General features: G+C 37.4%; 2 protein-coding genes across 2 annotated transcripts; both read left to right on the top strand.

The window, feature by feature from the left end:
* Window positions 1-4194: 4194 nt before the first annotated feature.
* LOC116135197 (laccase-14-like) lies at window positions 4195-7256 on the top strand. The gene is made up of 7 exons (XM_031420903.1): window positions 4195-4338; window positions 4438-4589; window positions 4680-4924; window positions 5038-5163; window positions 5608-6196; window positions 6499-6857; window positions 6965-7256. The coding sequence occupies exons 1-7, from the start codon at window positions 4234-4236 to the stop codon at window positions 7096-7098; spliced, it is 1710 nt and encodes a 569-aa protein (XP_031276763.1). The 5' UTR covers window positions 4195-4233; the 3' UTR covers window positions 7099-7256.
* A 3227-nt stretch (window positions 7257-10483) lies between these two features.
* Window positions 10484-13465, top strand: LOC116135204 (laccase-14-like). Its single transcript, XM_031420908.1, has 7 exons — window positions 10484-10609; window positions 10684-10835; window positions 10932-11176; window positions 11279-11401; window positions 11491-12097; window positions 12186-12538; window positions 13006-13465. The coding sequence occupies exons 1-7, from the start codon at window positions 10517-10519 to the stop codon at window positions 13137-13139; spliced, it is 1707 nt and encodes a 568-aa protein (XP_031276768.1). The 5' UTR covers window positions 10484-10516; the 3' UTR covers window positions 13140-13465.
* The last annotated feature ends 10679 nt before the right edge of the window (window positions 13466-24144 follow it).

Genomic DNA, 24144 nt, shown 5'->3' with positions numbered 1-24144 from the left:
TTTTTATGGGTTTCTTAATTGTAAAAAACTATTATGATAATATATTTTTTAGTACTGTATACCCTCTTTGTCATACTTAATATGATGTTTCTTTATTTTATCATAATATCTATATTATTAATGACAAAATAACTTTTGGTAAAATTAATTTTGTTACAATATAATATATTTCTTGTAATGGTATTATGTGCATGAAATCACTATGAATTTTTTAGCTTACTCAGAACGTGTGAAATGAAGAACATACCGAAGAAAGGAGATCTTGATTTGAATGCCATAATAATCTAGGGGCGTGTTAGTGTTGAGGTTGGGCTGGGTAAGCTGAGTTGGGGCCCGAGTTGGACATTTTCTTTTTATATTATATATAAAAAAAATGGTCATCGCCACTTTAGCAGCACGAAAGGATTATCTTAGTATTCGATTTGGCTTAAATAAGTAAGACTTAAAAAGTATAGGGTATATTTGTTTTTACCACTTAAATCTAAAATCTAATTAGAATTATAAATTTGATTGTTGTTTTAGGTGAACTAAAACCTGGTTAATTAAAAAATAATTAGGTATCTATCACTCAAGTTGATATGAAAATGATCTTTAAAACTTTTCTCTGGATTTAGAGATAAGTTCCATCGTCCATTGAACTTAGCTAGCATGTCGTGAACGTAATGTGGACTAGAAGGGGCATAATCTAATTTGATTAAACTTTATAATTTTATATTAATTTTGTACATACAGTTGGTGATTAATTACATAATTCCAAAACCAATTAATTAAAAATGATTACTACAATACAAATATTAAAATTATTGACAGTGAATGCCAACTAATAAAAACAGGCATAAGACCGTTAATATTGCCGCGTGCGACTTTATATATTTATTTATATTTCAAAATTTTAACATATGATAAGTTTTAAAATAAATTATCCTCAGAACTAGCTAAATTACAAGCGAAAAGACAAGACAATTTAATTAATTTACTACTTGTTTAATTTGGATTGATTCTTCGAACTTATCCAGTCGTTGGATTAGATTGATGGCGTTGAATTGAATTTTCGTTGCAAGTACTGCTACATGTTTTGGACATATTCCATTCGAATACATAAATTCCAAAAGTTGGTAACAAATCATTAATACAGTACAAAACTTGATTAGTTAGCTGCCAGTCAAATTAAATGTATCAAAGCTTATAATAAATTTAAATCCTGAAGGTCTATTATTTCCTTAGTTTATACTTTTTATCCTCCATGCATTGGCCATTTTATTCAAATGAAATTTGTGCTGCCAGAAACAGTAAGTCAATTTTCAAAACAGTGTGCTGTTTTCTTTTGTTTAGGGTTTAGTAAAAAGCGACTTTTTTTTTTTTTTTTCCCAATTCAACCCACATGTTGGAAAAAAAATAAAAATTAATAGATATACATCCAAGCACATGATCTCCATCATAGAATATAAAAATAAGTCAAAGATGTTAATTTGTGTATAATTAAATGAGTAAACGACTTTTTCCCACCTAAAGTTTACCTTAATGACACTTTTTCATTGAAAAAGTTTTAAAATATCAGTTTTTTATTCAACGTTTATCTTTCGTTAATACCCAAAATATACTTCACTTTTTTAGTCGGCGTTTGACGAGTTACTAAGAGCCAAGATAAGAAGGTTTTTGTAGAGTGGATGCCGGTAGATCAAATGGTCATGATTGATTGAATATTTGTTACCAGAATCAGCCGGAAATCAACTAAGAACAAAAAAACCATAGCTTTGCGGTAGACGACAATCGACAAGAAATCATGTGTCGGAGTGAAAGAGGTTTTATAGAAAGGAGAACGGGGGTTTAAATAGTGGTGATTGAGAGAATTTTCATGACCATAATTGACTTTGAATAGTAATGAAATATAAATTTTGGGTGGAAAAATGGTATTTTGAAACTTTTTAAGTGGGAATGTGTCATCAAGGCAAACCTTGGATAGAAAAAGTCGTTTACTCTGATTAAACCAATTAATGTATGCTTAGGCAAATGATTTACGACAATGAAGGGTCGTGGTCAATAAAAATGACTATATAGCAGTATCAATGTTTACACGCAGCCAATAGTAAGCGTTGATATTTGTTGTGATTCTTCATGATATATAATCAATAGAAAAATTGACGAAGCATTTATTTTAATGCTACATTTCATAATTATTCATTAAAACAATTCGTATTAGCTACAATTTTTTTATTTTTTTATTTGGAAGATGAATTTTTGTAAAATTTCATTATAAAATATGTGAGCGGAAAACAAAAGGAAATTACCCTTGTAATGAGGCATAGAATCCTAGATGCTGTCGAGTCGGTGGGGAAGTTTCTTGATGTTTAAGCAATAAAATGGAATCAGTCATCTTCTCAATCTTGTCTTTAACAAATTAAGGCTACTTATAGTCATATAATTTAGCAAGTTACCGCGTAAAATTCTACGTTGACCAATGAAATATCAACTCCCTATTTATTGATTTGCAAAAACAACCCAGTTGAAATTTTCTATGCGTAAAACCAAGATTTAAGCTGCCTCTTTCCAATCCAACGTGCATTGAGCATTGAAATTTCACTTCCCTTTGTTATTTACATAAAATAACATCTGACTCTTCACCGGGATAGAACAAAATCTCTTTTCTGTTTACTCTTAAATACTAGTTTTTAGAATCTGCAGGGTAATCAATCGTAGATATACATTTATTTTAATTAAATGCCTCTCTAACAATTAATATCTCCAGGTTTATATGCATATGTCCTGGACCATCAGGACAAACTATTTATCTATGGTTATTATAAGATGATTGAAGAAGCAATACAAGAACAAAAACATCAAGAAATAACTAAATTGTTATATTTTGACCACCGCCTCAAGTGTGGGGCTTTTACCATTATTAGTTTTATATTTTCTTAATTAATTCGTTAATCGTTGGAAAACACACCGATTAAGTACGTTCAAATCTACTAGTTTATAAGAGGAGGTAATATTTTCATTCAATAAGATCTTATTGGATAAAGAGTCAGACTTATCTCAATTTCTATTATGAGATCAGAGCTAGGTCTAGTTGAACTAAGTGCTTAATTGGTGGGTGAAGAGTTAAAGTTAACAATTACCTCCATCAACATGTATGACTTAATATATGGTTTGACTGTGAGCAAGAGTGTTGGAATCTCACATCGACTTAGTATGTTCAAGCTTACTTATTAAGTGAAAAGTCAGGTCCACCTCTATTTCTATCATTAATCTGACAATTTAGTGGATGAAGATTTGGTAACACCTCCTTTTAAGATAATGTGGATCCAAATCCATGGAAAAAATTGGAAACACCGCATAATTCAGACCTTCTTTCTGGTAAACACCCTGCATTAGATTTTATAAAATTAGAGTTATCATGATTCATGAAGTTAACTGGTTTAAATATGAACTTGAACTAAACTAAAACTTTAGATTCATGAAGAATCTAATTAATTTTACAATAACCAGAAGGCCTTAAACTAACACTTTCTCTTATATAGAGTCTCAATTTCCAGTGAGGTGGCCCTGATTTTAACTCAGCAAAATCCACCACAGCTTTCCTAGAGATCTGTAATCCAAAGTATTGGGAAAAAATAAAAAGAATTAACCTAATACAGCTCAGCAATTGTTTCTAAACTATGTGTGCAACTCTCCTATCAATGGAAGACGACTGTTCATAGATATTCTAAAAACGTCATTCATCTGTTTCGAAACAAATTTAATTTTTAGGTAATTTTAAAATTTAATAACCCTCCTCTTTTCCGGTCAAAGTTGAGGTTTTAATTATTTATGAATTGAGCAATCACCAAAGAAGTATTAAACTTAATTTAAGCAAACGGAATGAGCTTAATTTAAGCACACGGAATGAGCTTAATTTGTCATTACCATTATGTAGCCTCGAAATGATCAAGTTAAAGAGACAAAAGATCTTCATTTAATTAATATTAAGCTGGTGTAAGGAGTTTACTGAAATATGAAACCGCGGAGCTGGGTTTGAATTTTTAAGATAATCTTAATAAGAAAAGAAGACCACGGAAAATTGGAAACACGGCATAATTGACCACACGTTTTTCTTTTTGTGTAATAGTAATGGTTTTTAATCCTCCGTAAGCCGGTTTACTTTTAGTATAAATAGCCAGCTGGTGCAGCTTAAGATCATCACAAAACAAAGAAGTGAGGCAACCTGAGAACACAAAAAGAAAGAGATCAACAATGGGTACAAAAAATATGGGTTTTATTTTAGGGCTTATAGGTTTCTTGTTCCTCGATGGACTTCTCCTTTGCATGGCTCGTGAAGTCCATCATTATGATTTTGTCGTAAGTGCTTATTGCTTAATTTCAGTTTGTGTATGAATAGTAAGATATATAGTAATTAATAAAAATGTTGAATGGTATTGTTGGTGTGGTTAATTGCAGCTTCAAGAAGCCAATTTTACGAGGCTATGTAGCACAAAGAGCATGTTGACTGTGAACGGCAGTTTCCCAGGTCCAACAATTCAGGCTCGTAGAGGCGACACCGTGTTCGTTAATGTCATCAATCAAGGGAGATATGGTGTCACAATTCACTGGTAATTATAAACGACTCCCTCTTTACCAATCATGAAATGATGAATCAGAAATCCTGAAATGCTAAAGAAATTTTCTATCCATTTATGCAGGCATGGAGTGAAGCAGCCAAGGAATCCGTGGTCAGATGGTCCTGAGAACATAACGCAATGTCCAATTGCAGCAGGAACCAACTTCACTTATGAGGTGATTTTGTCCGATGAAGAAGGAACCCTTTGGTGGCATGCCCATAGTGATTGGACTCGTGCCACAGTCCATGGCGCCATTATTATTTTACCTGCTGTTGGAAAAACTTATCCATTTCCTACGCCTTACAAGGAACAGACAATCATACTAGGTATATATTAATCTTATTTGATTTTACTTATATTGTAATTAATGACTTGATTTTGTCTGCTTCCTTAATTTATTAATAACTTGTAATTTTTCACTAATCAATGTATTTGGCAGGTTCCTGGTTCAAGGCAGACGTAATGGCGATGATACAAAATTCTATCGAAACTGGCTCCACACCCAGTAACTCTGATGCTTTCACAATCAATGGTCAACCAGGGGACTTATATGAGTGCTCTAACGGTACAAAAACTCTAAAAAATACTCTATATATTATTGGTTAACTGCAATTTTAAAATACGGTATAAGTTTCGATAAATATTAATGGTATATAATTCATTATTTAAAAAATACTCTAAAAATTCTTTACACTTTTGTTATATTATTTGTCTTTTTTTTTTTTTGTGTGTGTGGAAGTGTTACAGTGTATAAAATATATATATATTCTCTAATTTGTTAAATGTTTCAAAGCATGCCTTTGACATTAATTTTTCATATAGATCTACAGAATTAATACGGCACACAATAATAAAGTAAAATAGAAATCGTTTAATTAATTAGTTATAATTAATGATGCGACATTAAAAGATAACGTTACTAATTAATTTGTATTCTTTGAAATATTACTGTACAAAAATTTATGTTATGATATAGCTCGCTAACGGTTACAATAATCTAATATTGCAGAGACAACATATCGATTACCGGTTCAATCTGGCAAAACTTATCTTCTTCGCATTGTAAATGCTGTGATGAATGAAGAACAATTTTTCGGAATCGCAAACCACAGCCTCACTGTTGTTGCGCAAGATGCAGCATACATAAAACCAATAAACACCACTTATATAATGATAACTCCTGGACAAACAATGGACGTTTTGTTCACCGCAAACCAGAATCTCAACCACTATTACATGGCTTCAACTCCTTACGTCGATAGCGGTATTCGATTTCCCAACACCACCACCACAGCCATTGTTCAATATGAAGGCAACTATTCTGCCTCTTCATCTCCTTTCTTCCCAACCCTTCCAAGTAACACTGACATAGATTCTGCACAAAACTTTACTAACCAAATAAAGAGCTTAGCCAGTAAAGAACATCCAATCAATGTTCCCAAAAATATCAGCACGCGAATCTATATAGCAGTTTCTTTGAATCGGTTGTTGTGTGTCAACGACTCATGTGATACCGGAACTGGTGATAGACAAGCCGCCAGCTTAAATAATATCAGTTTCGCGACTCCTCAAATCGATATACTGCAAGCATACTACAGGTGCAGGCTTAAACATGAACTTCTGATATTACTTTTTTTAATTGACCCTGAAAAACAAGCTTATGTTCAGATGTAGTCCAAAATTGATGAACACCAGTATTCTTTCATAATATGAGGTTTACCTAAACTATATACACTGCTGTTAGTGGTGATTAGTAAAAAGGATAAACACACGAAATAAATTTTAATCACAAATGGTTATAAATGTACACGTGTCACTAGATCGTAAAAGTTCAGTAGAGTTCAGATCACTAGAGGATCCTTATTCAATTGATGATATTCTAATACCTTTGTTCTTGTAGGAATTTGACGAACGGAACATTCGACCGTGATTTCCCAAACGAGCCACCGAATTTTTTCAACTTCACAGGAGATGTGTCAAACGTATCAGCGTTCACAACCCAAGGGACAAAGGCAAGGATGATAAATTATGGTGAAGTAGTGGAAATTGTCCTCCAAGGGACTAGTCTCGGGAATGCAGCTTCAAGTCATCCAATACATTTACATGGTTTCAGCTTCTATTTGGTTGGAACGGGTCCAGGAAATTACAACAACGTGACCGATCCACTCTCTTATAATTTGGTTGATCCACCAGAAGTTAACACCATTAACCTTCCAAGAAATGGATGGGCTGCAATTCGGTTTTTAGCTGACAATCCTGGTAACATCTCAGCCATAGATAATCAAATCGTTTGTTCTTATAATTATAAACAATGACAAAATTTTGTGGCTCCATCTAATGTTTATGATTCTTAATTTCTTTTTCAGGAGTGTGGTTTATGCATTGTCATTTGGAAAGGCATTCAACATGGGGTATGGACACAGTTTTCATTGTGAAGAATGGGCGTTACAGCAACCAGAGCATGCTGCCACGTCCCGCTTACATGCCTCCTTGCTCTTAATTAATAAAGTGGCCTTAGCTTCTACTTAATTAAAAGATTTCGATTTTAGTAATAATTGACAAAACATAAATAGTGTTTTGTGATAAATAATTTGTATTTGTATTGATGGGACCATCATTTTTTTTAATGAAATATAAAATATTCTCTTATTCTTGAAATCTGTAAGCCATATATAGTTGCGTTTGCGTGCCTTAGTAGCTGACGACTTTCTATTTAATATGTATAATTTACAGAACTAGTTGATAAATGTTAAAGGATTAATCAGATCATTAATTGTTAAGAGGACGATCCTTTGTTTAGATTAATGGATAAATTGTCATCATATTGATCATATCTTAGACATCATATTGCAAATTAAAGGGCGAAATGAAAGTCAACCATAGATGTCCTGGGGATAAAGTAACAAGTTGGAATAATTAAAATACTATTCTTTTAATTAATTTTATAAAGGTCAACCCCTCATCGGTAATTCGGGTCATCCAATGTAAGACTCTGGTACTCAATAATCTATTAAAATTAACGTTGATTGCGAGGAATGGTTCCTTTTATAGCTGGAGACTGGAGTCAAAATTTTATTTTATTTTTTTTGTGGTTCTTGATTGATGTTAAATAAGTCTTGCCTATTTACTAAATAAGCCCCAGTTCCTATATAAATTAGGGTAAGATTTTAATTTAATTGTTTATGTTTACTAAAACTGAAAGAATTTAATTGTTTATGTTTACTAAAACTGAAAGAAACTATCACCATCTCATAAGTAGAAAGAAAATCCAATAATAAAACAAAATTGTTAAGAGACGAATAACACCGTAAAAGTTTTAACAGTGAATTTTGACATCTTGTAGTTGAAATTATTTTGATCAATGCCCTAATAAAATAGATTCGTTTCAAATCCCATCATCGTCAATTAATACAACGCAACGCGGGATAATTATTATAAAACTTTATAATTATATTTATCTTAGGCTTCTATATCTTCATTTAATTGAAAGGACGCCATGAAATTTATGTATTTAATTATAAAACATGGAGGTGATCACGTAAGGAGAAGTCAGGAAGCATGTGGCTTGGTCGGTCGGCAATGCAATACACCAAGCTAGCTAGCTGGCTGAGATGAGTCGATTTGATATTCCAGATCTTGGACAAGGAATGTTAACAACTACCTGTGACGGCTTTGTAATATCCAACATTTATATGAACAAATTAACACGAGAATTCATGTTTTAAATATAGATAGCTACCATTTAAACCCTTCAAGGTTTGGCTAAATCTAACAAACCCCCTCAAGTATGAGTAATAACGTTAAACCCCTTACCTTTAGTCACTTTTCGTTAGTTTTAACATTTAAAAAGACAAAAGAGTAAAGTATTCGTTTGATTTGATTGGGTTGAATTCGTTTCATTGGCTATGGCTTTCAGTTGTATGTTGAATTTGAGTTTGATTTCTTGATTGAATTTTACTTGGGCTATTCACTGAATCACATTATTGGGCATGGGTGGTAAGGGTATTAAGGTCAATTACCTTATTTATGTTAAAACAAACGGAAAGTGACTAATGGCAGAAGGTTTAGTATTATTACCCGTACTTGAAGGGCTCCGTCAATTAGGGGAAACTGTAGGGGGTTTAAAGTGATTATTTACATCTGCGCTGGCATACCGTCTTACAAGGGATAAAGACAAAAGGATATATTATTTAGAGAGTCAAAATTGAAAACAGTCATTGATGCAAATTAAAAATTGAGAGAGTTGTGGTAATGGATCATTTCCTTAAGTTTTAAAAATGGTAACCAGCTCACACTGTAGCAACGTTTTAACTCCTACAAGTTTTGTTTAATCTTTCTCTTCATGGAACCATTCTTTGTTTCGTATGCGTGGCCATTGAACCAACCAGTGTATTCCAATAAAAAAATGGGAAAAAGAATGAATCTCAGTGGCTATTAGGGCTCTTACTTGATCGGACAATTCTAAAATTTTGAAAGATTGATTGAGATGTATACAAATTTGTTTGAATGCATCCGATAATAAAATAAAATAAAAATGAATCCCACGAATTTGTCAAAAATTAAACGACTAATTTTATTGAACTCATTCCATGTGGCCCGGATAAGAAAAGAATAAAAATTTACTTAATTGTAATAAATATAAACATAAGTCAAGCACAAATTATTATTGTTATTATTATTATTTTGGTAAGTAAGTAATATCATTAAAAGAGAGTAAGAATGTACAGAGAGATCATAAAAACCGACTATCCTACCTCAAGACAAACCTTGGAAAAGGAACAAAAACACAAACCTAATAGATTGAAAACCTAATCTCCTTTTGTTTGCCTATCTTAAACACACAAAGGAGAGGAGACAAGAAGAGATGAGCAAATAAAGAAACACAAAGATAAAAACATTCTATCACAGGCAGTGGCGGATCCAGCCACTTTTTGGGTGGGCCATAATTTTTTTTTTTAATATTAATATGTAAATTTATATATTTTGGCCCACCCTAAAAAAAAATATTAATAAACAAAAATAGTAATGTATAATAAATTTTTATTTTGGCCCACCCTAAAAGAAATTCCTGGATCCGCTACTGATCACAGGACATGCCTTGGGATAAGATTAAAAAAAAAACCTAAACAAGACTAAGAACAACAATTCACAATATCATTCCTATCTCAGGACAAGCTTTGGGTTAGGAAAACTCATGTTCGTCACATGTTGTGCACATAGAATAATTGAAATTTATTGGAGACAATAATTCTTGGCGTTATAAATGATTCAAAATTATAAACAATGTTAATTGATCATTACTGGAAATTATTGTAAAGAAGCAAGAACGTGCAATAGTTAATTGATTTATAAAATTTCTCGTCGTCTGGTCGTGCAATAAACAAATTAGAAATTCGGAGTTATGTGCAGTCAGACAGAAGGTAATATATATCTGATAATTGTTGTCTCTATATTGTAAGTCCCATTTGCTGGTTAAAAAATAAAATAATTATATTTGAACATATCAATATATAGGTACCACCTTTACTATATTTTGTATTTAATATGTGTTGAAAAATGTAGACTTCCATCAAATGATGTCAATGAATGTTAAAATACAAATTGTTGCAATTATTAACAGTTTAAAACATTACAAACTTCGACAGAAGAGACTATATATAATTATATACCTGTATAAACATTTATCCCTTATGTTTAGTTTGGATTATTACAACTACTAATATTTTAATTTGTTAAATCTATCTCTTGTCCAATAATGAGTAGTTACAAAATAGTTTAATAATTCAATTTAGCAACTTTATCTTAGTTGACCACGAATGTTTCTTCTTTCTCATAGTATAAATAGCTCCATTGATGCAGCTGAAAATGTCAGAAAAGAGAGTTGATTGGCAACCTGGGAACACAGAATCAAGAGAAGAATGAATACAAGAAACATATTTTTCATTTTAGGTTTCTTGTTTCTGGATGGGCTGCTCCAATGCATGGCTCTAAGGAAAACTTATGACTTTGTTGTAAGTGCCTCTATATTTTTCATTTACATATTATGATACCTTTAGATCTGATTTTATACTTACCTTCATTGCAGCTTCAAGAAACGAATTTTACAAGGCTGTGTAGCACGAAAAGCATGTTGACTGTAAATGGCAAATTCCCAGGCCCAACCATCAAGGCTCGTAAGGGAGACACCATTTTTGTTAATGTCCACAATCAAGGAAACTATGGCGTCACCATTCACTGGTGATGACTCCTTCTCTCACAATCTCTTTTTAAATCATTAGATGGAGAATCAGAACTTTGAAAAGAATCTGAAGAATTTTGTTTTAAATTCTGCAGGCATGGAGTGAATCAACCAAGGAATCCATGGTCAGATGGTCCTGAAAACGTTACACAATGTCCAATTAAACCAGGAACCAAATTCACTTACGAGGTGATATTCTCCGCTGAAGAAGGAACCCTCTGGTGGCATGCCCACAGTGACTGGACTCGTCTTTCGGTTCATGGTGCTATTATTATTTTACCAGGTCCTGGAAAAAGTTATCCATTTCCTAAGCCTTATAAGCAAGAGACAATCGTACTTGGTAATAATATGAATGTATTTTAACTACGATAACAATATTGCTGGAGATGTGGTAACCATTCTCAGCTACTGATTTCATTTTTCAATTTGATCGTATTGGCAGGATCGTGGTATAAGCAAGACGTGCCGGAAATGCTCACTAATGTCCTGAAGGGCGTAATTCCAAATGTTTCAGATGCTTATACCATCAACGGCCAACCTGGGGACTTATACAATTGCTCCAATGGTAAATATACGATTAAAATATTTCATGTTAATTTGTATTTTGAGTTCTCATATATAAAATTTACTCACGAGTATCATTTTATGTTTCAGATTCAACATATCGCCTGAAAGTTAAGTTTGGTAAGACTTATCTTCTTCGCATAATCAACGCTGTGATGAATGAAGAAAACTTTTTCGGAATTGCGAACCACACCCTCACTGTCGTTGGGCAAGATGGAGCATACATAAAACCGATAACAACCGATTACATTTTGATAACTCCTGGACAAACAATGGACGTTTTATTCACAGCAAACCAAAATCTTAGCCACTATTACATGGCTGCTAGTCCTTTCTTTGATAGCGTTGTCGCTTTTGACAACACTACCACCACAGCAATTGTTCAGTACTATGACGGCAAATATACTCCTCCTCCTACTCCTTTCTTCCCAAACCTTCCTTTTTACAATGATATAAATGCTGCAATAAACTTTACTAACCGCGTAAAGAGCTTAGCAACTGACGCATATCCGGCCAATGTCCCCAAAAATATCACCACGCAATTGTATATTACAGTTGCTCTAAATCGTATTTTGTGCCCCAACAATTCTTGTCTTTCGCCAACTGGTGATGGGCCACTTGATAATAAGCAGTCTTCAAGCTTAAACAACGTTAGTTTTGCGACTCCTCAAGTTAGTATACTTGATGCATACTACAGGTCTGTTACTTTTTATAGCTGTTTTCTTATTTGTTCTTCTCGAGCCCTGATTTTGTGACTCATTATTATCAAACATTTTGAAATATAGGGGGTTGAGCAACGTTTTTGTTGGAGATTTCCCAAGTCAGCCGCCCAATTTTTACAACTTTACTGGTGATGTTTCGGGCGTATCACTATTCACAGAGAGCGGGACGAAGGCGAGGTTCATAAATTATGGTGAAGCAGTTGAAATTGTGTTCCAAGGAAGTAATCTCCAGTTCGCAGAAACCCATCCTTTGCATTTACACGGTTACAGCTTCTTTGTGGTCGGAACAGGTTTTGGGAATTTCAACAATGAGACAGATCCTTTATCTTATAATTTGGTTGACCCACCAGAACTCAATACTGTGAACGTTCCAAGGAGTGGATGGGTTGCCATTCGATTTTTCGCTAACAATCCTGGTAAGTGTCCGTGTATTTGGTGGCACGTCAATTAACTTCACATACTCGAATCGTATAATAATGCCTTTGCATTTAGGAAATTAAAAAAAAAAATATAATATTTGGACTTTATATCTAGAATTTGTCAACATCACATTGGTTATAATAGTAAAAAAGATACAAAAAAATTGATTGTCATATCAGTTAGATTATTTATAGAGTTGAAATATATTATCAGTGTTGAATTATTATGTGGCAAACTGTCTCCACCACAAGAATCGTTGAAAGGATTTTTGTTTTCTTTTTAAAAATACAGGAATAAAAATTTGTTGCAATCAAATTTTGACCAACGAAACTGATCATTAAATGGATTTTTAAGTTTGGGGTACAAATCTCGATGATGCTTTGTCTTAAACTCGATTATGTTTTTGCCGATGGATTATAATATTAAAATTTCTCCAACTTTACTGATTTTTAACTTTTTTCAGGAGTGTGGTTTATGCATTGTCATTTGGAAAGGCACGCAACCTGGGGCATGGATACAGTTCTCATTGTAAGGAATGGGCAGTCCGAGGATCAGAAAATTCGACCACCTCCTGCCAACATGCCATCTTGTTCTTAAGCCATTTGTATTATTCCTTTTTTTTTTTTTTTAGTGTCATTCATATTTTAATTATTTGGGAATCATTCATTTCTTGTGGGAAGACTTAAATAATCAACATAATGTATGAAAGGCTGCCTGGCCGTGCAATGTTCGCTAGGACAAGTTACACTCTTGGCGTCGACGCTGCTAAGCATCAGAATATCATACATATTAGGAAGAGATTTTGTCGCGACGAAAGAAGTGACGTCGCAGACATGTTGTGGTGATAAATAATGTTTTTTGATGGTTTGTTTAATAAATGGAAGGCTTTCATTAATTGCGCAAATCTCCTTTCTCTTGGCAATTATTAATTCAATTCATTACGATAGAACGAAGATAAATACATTTAATTTCTTTGTTAAATAGTTAAAACTTGTCTAGAAATACATCATTTTATTGCGCAATCGTGTGACTAAAATATGTAACCAAAAACTTCAGTGGTTGTTGAAGCAATTGTTCAATATGAAGGCAATTATTTTTTCCCCTTCATCTCCTTTCTTCTCAACTCTTTCAAGTAACACTGACATAAATGCTGCACAAAACTTCACTAACTGCATAAAGAACTTAGCAAGTAAAGAGCACCCGATCAATGTTCCACAAATTAAATATCAGCACCAATCTATACATCAGTTTCTTTGAATCAATTGTGAAAGGAAACTGCTATATTACTACGTTGTCCAGCTTGAGGGAGGATGTTCATGTAATCTCAGAAGAATCCGAGAAGACTTAATTACTGCAGCAACTCAAAATGAAGATTCAAAGTGCTGTAGTTTTGTTTAAAAGAAGAAGAAATGAAGAAAGAGAGCCGCTGGGTATTTTGAATGTTAGTTAGATTAGGTAACGGTAACTTCAAACCGCAAACGTTACGGCGAAGTAGTTAAAATTCTGTTTTTACAACGGAATTCAAGTCCGCCGTTAGGTACCGTTAGTTTGTATTTTACTTAAAAAAAAAACTCTGCGTTTTGATAATAGAAGCAACTTTGTATTGTATTTAAGAATTATCGAAAAAATAACAATTCATCAGTTCTCATTTTTTCTCTGTTTTCTCTTTTACTCCTAAGTTCTTCATTAAATTCTCAGTGTATTATTCTTAATTTGGTTTATGCATTGTTATAATTTTGTTGCCTCCTTGTTCTTAATTAGTCATATGCTTAATTAACTAAGTTGCCTTTAGCTTTTACTAAAATGATTTTGATTTTAGTAATATAGGGAAGTGTTGATACATAAATCTGCACCAACCAGCGAGATTTGATTAATCTTGTCGGGATCAGAACTGATGTGTGCGTGATTACGGGTAATTAGTGATGGATGAATGGAAATGCCAAAAAATAAGTGACAAAGAGGACTTTTAAAATGGTTTGGCGAAGTTAAACTGCCTACGTCCACTGTGTTTTGCTTATATGCTGTGAGAGCTTACAATATAGTTTTAATCTAGAATTCATATCCCTCTCCTCATCGTTTTAAGGGGTATATATACAAGATTTACATAAAGAAAAGAACGAAAATAAAGGGATTACAATTGATTGGAACTGCAACTTTGATATTCTCGCGATTGGGCGCTATAATAGCGCAAAGATTGATGTTAATCTGATCGTTCCCGTAATATATTGGATCTGAAGTTATCAGGGAATCGATTGAATGATCATTCAGGTTGTCCGCGACTAGCTTGTGTTGGGTCGAGCTACGACTCGACGAGCTTATGCTGGGTCGATCAATCATAGTCACCAAGGTCATTTTGGGTCGAGCTATATCCTCGCGCCAGCCTGAGTTTGGCAGAAAAACCACACACAACATCTACCCTCTAGTGTTTGATGCTCGTTTCGGGCTTTAAAGACTATCGCTCGATCTGACGCCTAGCTCGACTTCAATAGTGAGTCTTTGAGAGCATGCTCGAATCGGGCTTCCACGACCGACCTTATGTCTGGTCGACGTTCCTCACACTTGGACATTATTACCTATGCCACCTATCAAAACTCATAATACAGAAAGTCAGTGTATAAATGTAATTTCCGCGTGGTCATGTTGCATTAAATGCGGCAACCTTTGTCAGTTAAGTTTCGTTGCGCGTGGATGAAGACAGTTATTACTCGCGAAGTTGAGACGTCGTGCGACAATGATTATCATTTTTTATGGTTTGTCGCACCTTGTGGATGGTCGACACGTGGCCATGTCCAAGGGTTGAGATCGCTCAACGAATGAAGGGCTAGGATTGATTGTGAGTCGATGGTCGAGATTTAACTTTGCCCTTTCGTCTTCCATGCAAAAATCACTATAAAAGGTGGCGAATATTCAGAACAGTCATTCTGAAAGTTTTTCCACCCTCCTGCTTTTCCTTGTCGTTGCTCTCTCGTCGTCACAGTGGTCTTTCTTAGGAGTTCTCAGCACGCTTCTTTATTTCGGTAAGATTTCTTTCTCTTCTTTGCTCATTTTTCTGACTTTTGTGCTGCTAAAAGGTGGCTGCTGTAGTGGCCACATTGGTTGTTTTGAGATTTTAGTAGGGTTTTTGGGGTACGTTTCCGGTGGTCTTGGGTTTTGAAGGGGTTTAATTGCGATGGCCGCCGATGTCCTGGGTAGGTCGCGTGACCTCGTTATGTTGCGCAAGCTACTTTGGGTGCCTGAGATGGAAACGAATGTGGAATGGTTGCCGAGTTGTTCGAGCTCTAACATGTGTTCGCTTATATTTTCAAGTACCTAGAGTTGAGCTTTAACCATGTCCTCGTCTAGCAATCGCACAATGGATCGAATGTTTGATTCACCAGTTGGCTTGGCAGTACTGGGGGACGTGTCCCCCAAGATATTTGAAGAGTTTGTTACCAGAAGCTCGGACCCCGATGCTACGGGTTTGTCTGACCGTGCTTTGATCCAACTAGCTCAATCGCTGCCGTCTTCAGTTCACAGGCTATGGAAAGAGCCCCAATCCTCGATCACCCTTGGAGATCTTAAACACATCAGGCTGGCCTATGCGCTACAGCTCAACTTGATGACCCTGGGGGAACACTCTTGGAAGAACCCTCTAGTCGGATGGGTGGAAACTTCCAAGACTCTCCTCAGGTGCGAGGTATCCATCCCCCCGCACCTTTTTATCGATAAAGTGTTGAGGAGATTCGACATCGCTTCTCTCCAACTGACGGCCAACTCTTACTTGATCATTATCGGGGTATACATCGCGTACATGATCGTTGAGCTAGGCGAGCCGTCCGTTGAAAAGCTTGTACACCTGTACAGGCTCAAAAAAGGGCAAAGCCAGACGTATTACCGTTCCAAGGCGAGGAAAGTAAGTTTCAAAGGGCTGATCTCAAAGAAGGTCTCGCATTGGGACTCCTAATTCTTCTTCTACGAAGCTGGGATGAGCAGTGTCTTTGCTCTAGAAGCGAGTAAGGCTTTGGTCGCTCGTGTACACGAGGACAAATTATGAACTTTGCTTCATTATTCAATCGAATTTTTTTGTTGTAGCTAACGTCAAGCAGAACTATCTCCCTACAGCGAGCTTGCAAAGGTTGCGACGTTTTAGTGATCTTCTCGACAGTTCGTGCAACGTCCATGAGCTTCTTACTCTTCGTCATCTAAAGGCGTACAACTTTTGTAGGGACGAGGCCAGATTTTTAGCGCTATTGGAAAAATGCAAGTCGTTGCTTGCTCGCGTTTGATTTCCCGTGCAAATTGATCGCTAACTTGTTTTCCTTTTTCTTTGCAAAATGTGGGCTGAAAAACCCAAGAGCCTTAAGAAAAAAATGACAGCGTCGACGATTGCCCAGAAGGCGTCGACTACCTCGGTGACAAAATAGCTAGCAGATGTTACTGGCACGAAGTGTGCTAGAGGGGAGTTGGCGGAGGGTCCAAGCACGAAGAAATCTATGACCGCCTCTTAGTAGGCTCGAGAAAAGGTAAAGTACCCCAAGCAGCATGATGGCTCAGGGAAGAAAAAGGTGATTGAGCCTCAAGGCGGCTTGGGCAAAGAGGTCGCCACGCATGTTAGCAACTTCCAGAAAAACGCGGCCAAGAAGAAGCTTACGCTTGCAGGTACGGCAGCTGCTCCAAGGGGGAGTAGACCTGGCCCGTCCAAGCCAAAGGATGAGGGGACGGGCAAGGCGATCGAGGCTGAAGTCGATGCCCTGAACGACCAACTCCCTAGTAACTTGATGGACGACGAGCTGTGAGTCACTATAGATCTTGATGGACTTTGCCCCCAGTTCTCTGGTAAGACGAAGACCTATTAGCAATGCCTCATATTCAGCTTTGTTATTGGAGACGTTGAACCCGAACCTTATTGTAGCCCTGATTAGATCTCCCTTCGGACTTTCAAGCAAGACATCCGCTCATGCCTTCTTCTCATTCGAGGAGCCATCTATATACATGGTCCATAGCCATAAATCACCACTATGAGGTTGCTGTTGCTCGATCTTTTCTGAGGTATCTATCTTTGGCAGGCTTGGCTCGGTGTCTGGCTGATAAGAGAACTTAGATATAAAGTTCGCCACGACTTGGCCTTTGATTAACATCATCGGGATGTACTTAATGTCGTGCTGCCTCATCTTTATTGTCCACTGGATCAATCTACCCAATGCCTCAGGCTTCTGCATTATTTTCTTCAAAGGGAAGTTCGTCAGTACATGGATGAAGTGTGCCTGAAAATAGGGTCTTAACTTCCTTGCGACAATGTAACACCTGCTTTCTACTACTATTCATATAATGCATACTATGCAAATTATAGATAGACATAGCGTATGGAAGATAGTGGGCTCAAACTTTTCTTTACTCATAAAATATATTTCTTTACATATACAAAATACTATGTATTAAAAACTTTCTACGTAATACAAAATATCATAGCTGGTGGATAGTGGTGCCAATACTCTTCGCTCCTCGACGTCCATCCGACCGTTGCTCCTATTTCCTGCAAAACAGAGAAGAACAACGGGGTGAGCACAACAATGCTCAGTAAGTAAATCCTCTACTACCTGTCCCCGCAACTCACTCTTTGGTTCTTTCCTTACTCTACTGTTCTTCTATTTCTATTTCTCACTATTTTCCTCTTTCTTTCTAATACTGTTATTCTCCTTTAACTCTGTTCTGCTCTTTTTTCTTTCTCTCTATTCTTTTTCTCTTATTCTTACTCACCATGAAGGATGATCATGGTTCTCTCTTATTCTCATTATACTCACCATGAAGGAAAATCATGGTTCTCTCTTATTCTCATTATACTCACCATGAAGGAAAATAATGGTTCTCGCCTGTATAAGTTCTACATGCAATTAATACAAAAGAACTGCATGTTTCTTCTTCTACTCTCTATTCTTATTAGCTCAAACTTCCGCATTCTTTCTCATACTCTCTCTCTCTTTCTTTCTATCTCATTCTTTCTCAAGCTTTCTCATTCTTTAATTCTTTCTATTATCTCATTCTCATTTCTGTTTCTCTTTCTCATAATTCTTTTCTGCTAACTCTCTTTAGTAGTCACGGCCTCATCTTACTGGAGGCACGGCCGGGACTCGCTCCCGCTCTACGTGACTTCTCCTCATTCTAGCCAATCAGACTTGGTTATGCATGGATTCGGAACCTTTGGCCATGTGAGTGTATAATCTCTCTCTTGGGTACTCGGGTATAGCCCTCATCCGCAGGCACTCTCACGTGCTACACCACTTCTCTTTCTCATACTCATGCCACTCTCTCAATGCGGCGTACATGCGGGAATACTCTACCCATTACTCATGGGTTCCCCATCGCATAACCTACTCTATGCTCTTATCTCTCTCTTATTCTTCTCATGTTTGCTCATCTCTTTCTCAAGCTAGTACTCATAATATAGTTTAACTCTTAGCTTTTCTCATCTCTGTTCTTTCTATTTTTGTTCTTTCTCATTCTTACTCATTGGAATGTCATGACCTCATCTGACCGGAGGCACGGCTAGGCGCTACCACTTTACTCGACTTCCGCTCATTTCGCTACCGATCGGATTTAGTCATGCATGGATTCGGAACCTTTGGCCATGTGAGTGTATTCTCTCTTTCTCTCTGAATGTCACAGCCCCATCTTACCGGAGGCACGGCTGGAACCTCATGTTCCACTCTGCGTGACGGTCACGGCCTCATCTGACTGTAGGCACAGATGGGGATCACAAAGCACCCACTCTCGTGACTCTACTCGTCACTCACAGGTTCCCCATCGCACAACTTACTCCATTCTCTTCTTTGGCACTTTTCGGTCTTTTATTCGCTAGTGCTCAATCTCTCTTTCTCTTTACTATCAAAGTATTCTCATTCTCTTTACTCTTAAGAGTTGCTATTCTCAACATTCTCTACTCTTTCTCACTCAAACTATTACTCATAGTATAGCTTATACTCAAAATTTCTTACTCTTAAGCTAGTACTCATAATGTAGCCCATACTCAACATTCTCTATTCTTTCTCAAGCTACTTCTCAATGCACAATTAATGCATATGGATGGTTCATACTCATTAATGCACTTTTGAAATGCCAAATGCAATGTTGCTCTAAAATCGTCATTCTGCACAAGTCACACTAAAAAGGACATAACTTGCGTTATACACATCGGATTGCTACGGTTTTGGTCTCGTTTTAAAGCTTAGAGACAGGGCTATAACTTTTATGTTTCGGTCTCAACCCAGTTCAATCCGTAAGATGCCCAAAATTCACTTAGAAAGTCACAGCTGTGACAGGGCAGATTTCACTTAGGCATTTCCTCAAATAACTCATGTGCATACCAAAGCTCTACTTATCTATAACTCAACTCTTCTCTTTAACCATCCAAAATGGGAGGAAAACTCCCTCATATAGTCATAATTCCTGCCAAGGAAAACACTCCCAAAAATATTCATACAAAACTCCTCTAACTTCAACTCAATTTCACTCTCTCATTACACATCAAAAACACTTCTCATAATTTAAGCATATCCAACAACTATGACTAAGCACACATCTCATCTCAATTTTTCAGTAAGTATAACATACTCATACATATATAAATCTCTACTAAATCTCTACTCAAAAGATTTCTCAAATCTCAACTTGGTTGGATTTACTTACCTTGTGCTTGAGTAGTCTCTCCTAAGCTCTCTACTCTTGTTGGATTCCAATCTTCTCTTAACCCTAATCATAAACTTCATAAGAATTCAACCTTTACACAAATAAATCATAGATAAAGAGCTTGAATCCTTACCTTTTGATGCCTTGAATCAAAACCCTATGAAAATCTACTCAAAAGCCCTCAAATTCCTTGGAGAAGTGAATGAAAATTTGAGAGAAAAAAGGAGGAGGAGTGTGGGGGGTGGAATGAACGAAAATAAGGGTTTCAAACCCTTAACACTTTAATTTATAACCACACTTTCCCATTTTGCCCTTGCACTTTCGCTAAAATTCCATCTATGTCCCTTAGTCAATTACCATAATGCCCTCATTTTTATTGCATTCTCCATGAAATTCTATCTCTTTTCACTCCCCACAATTTCAACTAATTTTGAGTGAAAAGACCATTTTACCCTTAATGCAAGTTTAAGGGATTTTCTTCACATTTTTCTCAAAATAACTTCAACAAAATTCAACTAAGGGCCAACCAACCAATATTAACAATATACAAGCTCAATTGAGAATAAATCAATAAACATTCAAGCAATGCAACAATAATTTAACTACGTACCTCAAGTGGGGCGTTACAGACAATAACGAGGGTATAGACGAGCTTTTCCATCTCTGGGTATCTTGTCTCCGCATCGAGCAATCTTTTGCTCACATAGCACACGGGCCATTGTATTACTCCCTTTTCGCATACCAATGCCGCACTGACAGCGGATTTGGATACCGATAGATACAGTAGTAGCGGCTCACCTTGGATGGACTTTAACAATAAGAAGAGCTGCCCGATGTGTTCTTTCAGCTCCTCGAAGGCTCTCTCACACTTTTCTATCCATTTGAAACCTTTCTAACCCTTCAAGGTCTCAAAAAACAATAAACACCTATTCGTGGCTTGGGAAACGAACCTATTGAGTGCGGCCATACGTCCAGTCAGACTCTATACTTGTTTATGCCAGTCAGGCTTTTCATGTCGAGCAAAGCCTGAATCTTCTCCGGGTTAGCTTCTATGCCCTGTTGGTTTACGAGGAAGCCTAGAAATTTTCTGGAGCTCACTCCGAAAACACATTTCAAGGGATTGAGCTTCATTTGATTCTTTTTGAGGATGTCAAACATTTTCCCTAGGTGCTTAATATGACTTTTGACAACCTTTGACTTGATGAGCATATCATCAATGTATACTTCCATGGAATGGTTGATTTGATTGGCGAACATCTTGTTCACCAAACGCTGGTAGGGCACGCCAGTATGCTCTTCGTTAGGCCGATACATCGGGATCTGGTTATATCCCGAGTATGCATCCATAAAGCTAAGTAGTGCGTTTCCCACCGTCGCATCTACAAGCTAGTCGATCCGTGGTAGCGGAAAGTTGTATTTCAGATAGGTTTTGTTTAGATTCGTGAAGTCGATACAAGTTTGACACTTGTCATTCAGCTTCTTGACTAGGATCGGGTTAGCAAACCAGTCCGAGTACTTGACTTCCCTAATGAAGTTGATTCCTATTTGAGCGCTTGAGAGCATTCTGCATCCATGACCCTTATTTTATGTCTTATAGGCCGAGCCTCTAGGTTGAGGTTTAACCTATGACATATCACCTTGAGGTTGATCCTGACCATATCAATGTATACCCACGCGAATACGTCGGGTTCTTCTTCAGGAACTTAACTAGATTATCGACTATCACTCTACTCACGTTGCTGCCAATCTTCAGTGTGCGAGTTGGATCCTCCTCGATAACACTTACTCCTATTAGCTCCTCGGTTGGTCCCGCAACAGACTCTTCTTTGTGTCCGCGAGGATTTATGGAGTCTTCTAGCGGTTCAAGGTTTGGCTTGGACTCTGCGATGATCATAGTCTTTGGGTGTGGCACCATCTCTGCGCAATGTTTATGGCCCGATTATAACATTCCCGTGATTCTTTGGTGTAGCTCTTAACTGTCGTGACTCCCCCAGAAGTCAAAAATCTCATTGCTTGGCAACGCACTGATATAACCGTGCTCAAATCATCCAGGATTGGCCTTCCGAGGATAACGTTATACGTGGTCAGGCAGTCCACCACCAAGAACTCAGCCATAATAGTTCTGACTTTTGGTTCAGCCCACAGAGTTACGAGGAGGTTGATAGTACCTTTGGGAACTAGGCTGTCCTCGGTGAACCTATAGAGCGACGAAGGGCATGCTCGCAAATTCCTTTCTATGAATCCTACTCCTCGAAAGGTTCCCAAGAAAATAATGTTCGTCACACTCCCGTTGTCGACCATAACTTTTAATACTCTTGTTTTGACAATCCTTGCTACGATTACGATCGCGTCATGATTGTGACGAGGGGATGTTTCGCACTCGTCAATTGTGAACCGCACTACCTCGCTTTTCTGTTTGGGCCGCTTGGGCACCTTCTGTTCGTAACTCATTATTCGGGGGATCGAGTCTGTTCTAGTCTCCTGAGCGTTTTGCTCACGGGCTCGCCTCAAGCTTCCCGCTATATCCAATCCTCAATAGATTATATTCACAAAGACCTCGTTGGGGTTTGGCGGAACCTGCTGACCTGGGGTCTGTGTTTGGCCCGGGATCGGGTTACTTTGCTTGCCAAGATTCTCTCGAGGTGGTTTTGCCTTAAAAATTCTTTCAAATGATCTCTTCTTATCAGGTCCTCGATGTCGTCCTTCAGAGCTCGACAGTCATTCGTATTGTGCCCGACATCCCTGTGATACCAACATTATTTTTGCCGATCTCTTCTCTTTGGAGCCCCTCTCATTCTTTCTGGAGTAGGCGACCTCTTCACCTCTTGGGATACCTCAAAGATGTGGGCGATGTCTTGAGTAAGGGCGGTGTACTCTGTATGCCGTGGGAATACTGCCTATCTCCACGATTATCTATTCTCTGTTTCTTTGGGAATCTGTTACGATCTTTGTTGCTTCGGTCTTGGCCCCCACGCTTATCCAAGGGGCGATCTTGTCTCTTGTCCGAGACCCCCCGTGTCGAGCTTTCGGCTAATGCCGCTAACGAGCTTTCTACTCATTGGTATTTTGCGGCCATCTGGTAGAATTTGGCCAGGTTCACATGGTCTTCGCTCTAGAGCTCTTTCCACAGCTCCGCGTTAGACTTGATCCCTGCGATCAGGAGAGTCCGAATGGATTCTTCGGGGGCATTAGCGACCTTCGTCTGCTCGTTCTAGAACCTTATCAAATACGAGGTTAGCGATTCGTTGTGCTCTTGGCGAATGTAGCTCAAGTAGTTGAGCAGCATTGCAAACTGTCTGCTTGTTTGAAACTGCTGTAGATATAGCATGGAGAATTGTTGCCAAGAGTTGATGGAGTTTGCCTTGAGCTGCTTGTACCACTTCTTGGCATCTTCGACTAATGTGACTACGAAGCGCCGAAATTTCGCTGAGTCAATGACTTGGTGTAGCTCCATCAGGTCATTAAAGTTGTCAAGGTGATCTCTAGGCTGCCCTCTCCCGTCGAACTTGCTTTCTGGTGCCCTAAATCCTTGTGGGAGCGGGGCTTGGCGAACTTCCTCTATAAAGGAGGAACTTACTATTTCTTCCGCCAGGTTATTCTGGCGAGCTTTTAGATCGTCAAGTATCTTTTGCATGTGATCCAAGTCTTCATTTTGGTTCTTCTGGTTGGCTCTGTTAATCTGTACCTCGAGCAAGTGGGTTCGCAAGTCTTTTGCTTGCAAAGCTCCTCTGATGCGCGCGTTAATGCGCGAGGTCGAGTCATAATAGCTGGGTTGGTAAGTGCTATCATGCTTGTTAGTGTGTTGCTCACAACGTCGGTCATAACCGGAACGTCTGTCATTGGTAGAATGATGCACGTGGCTTGCTTTGCAAGCCTGCGAAGATTGATCTTGCCTTGGGCATGGGTTAAAACCGGCACGTTGACGTTGGGGATACCATCG

Source organism: Pistacia vera, unplaced genomic scaffold (genome assembly GCF_008641045.1).
Source record: "Pistacia vera cultivar Batoury unplaced genomic scaffold, PisVer_v2 Contig296, whole genome shotgun sequence".
NCBI classification, from domain to species: domain Eukaryota; kingdom Viridiplantae; phylum Streptophyta; class Magnoliopsida; order Sapindales; family Anacardiaceae; genus Pistacia; species Pistacia vera.
The sequence above is the reverse complement of the archived record's forward strand: the minus strand, read 5'-3'. Positions and strand labels throughout refer to the sequence as shown.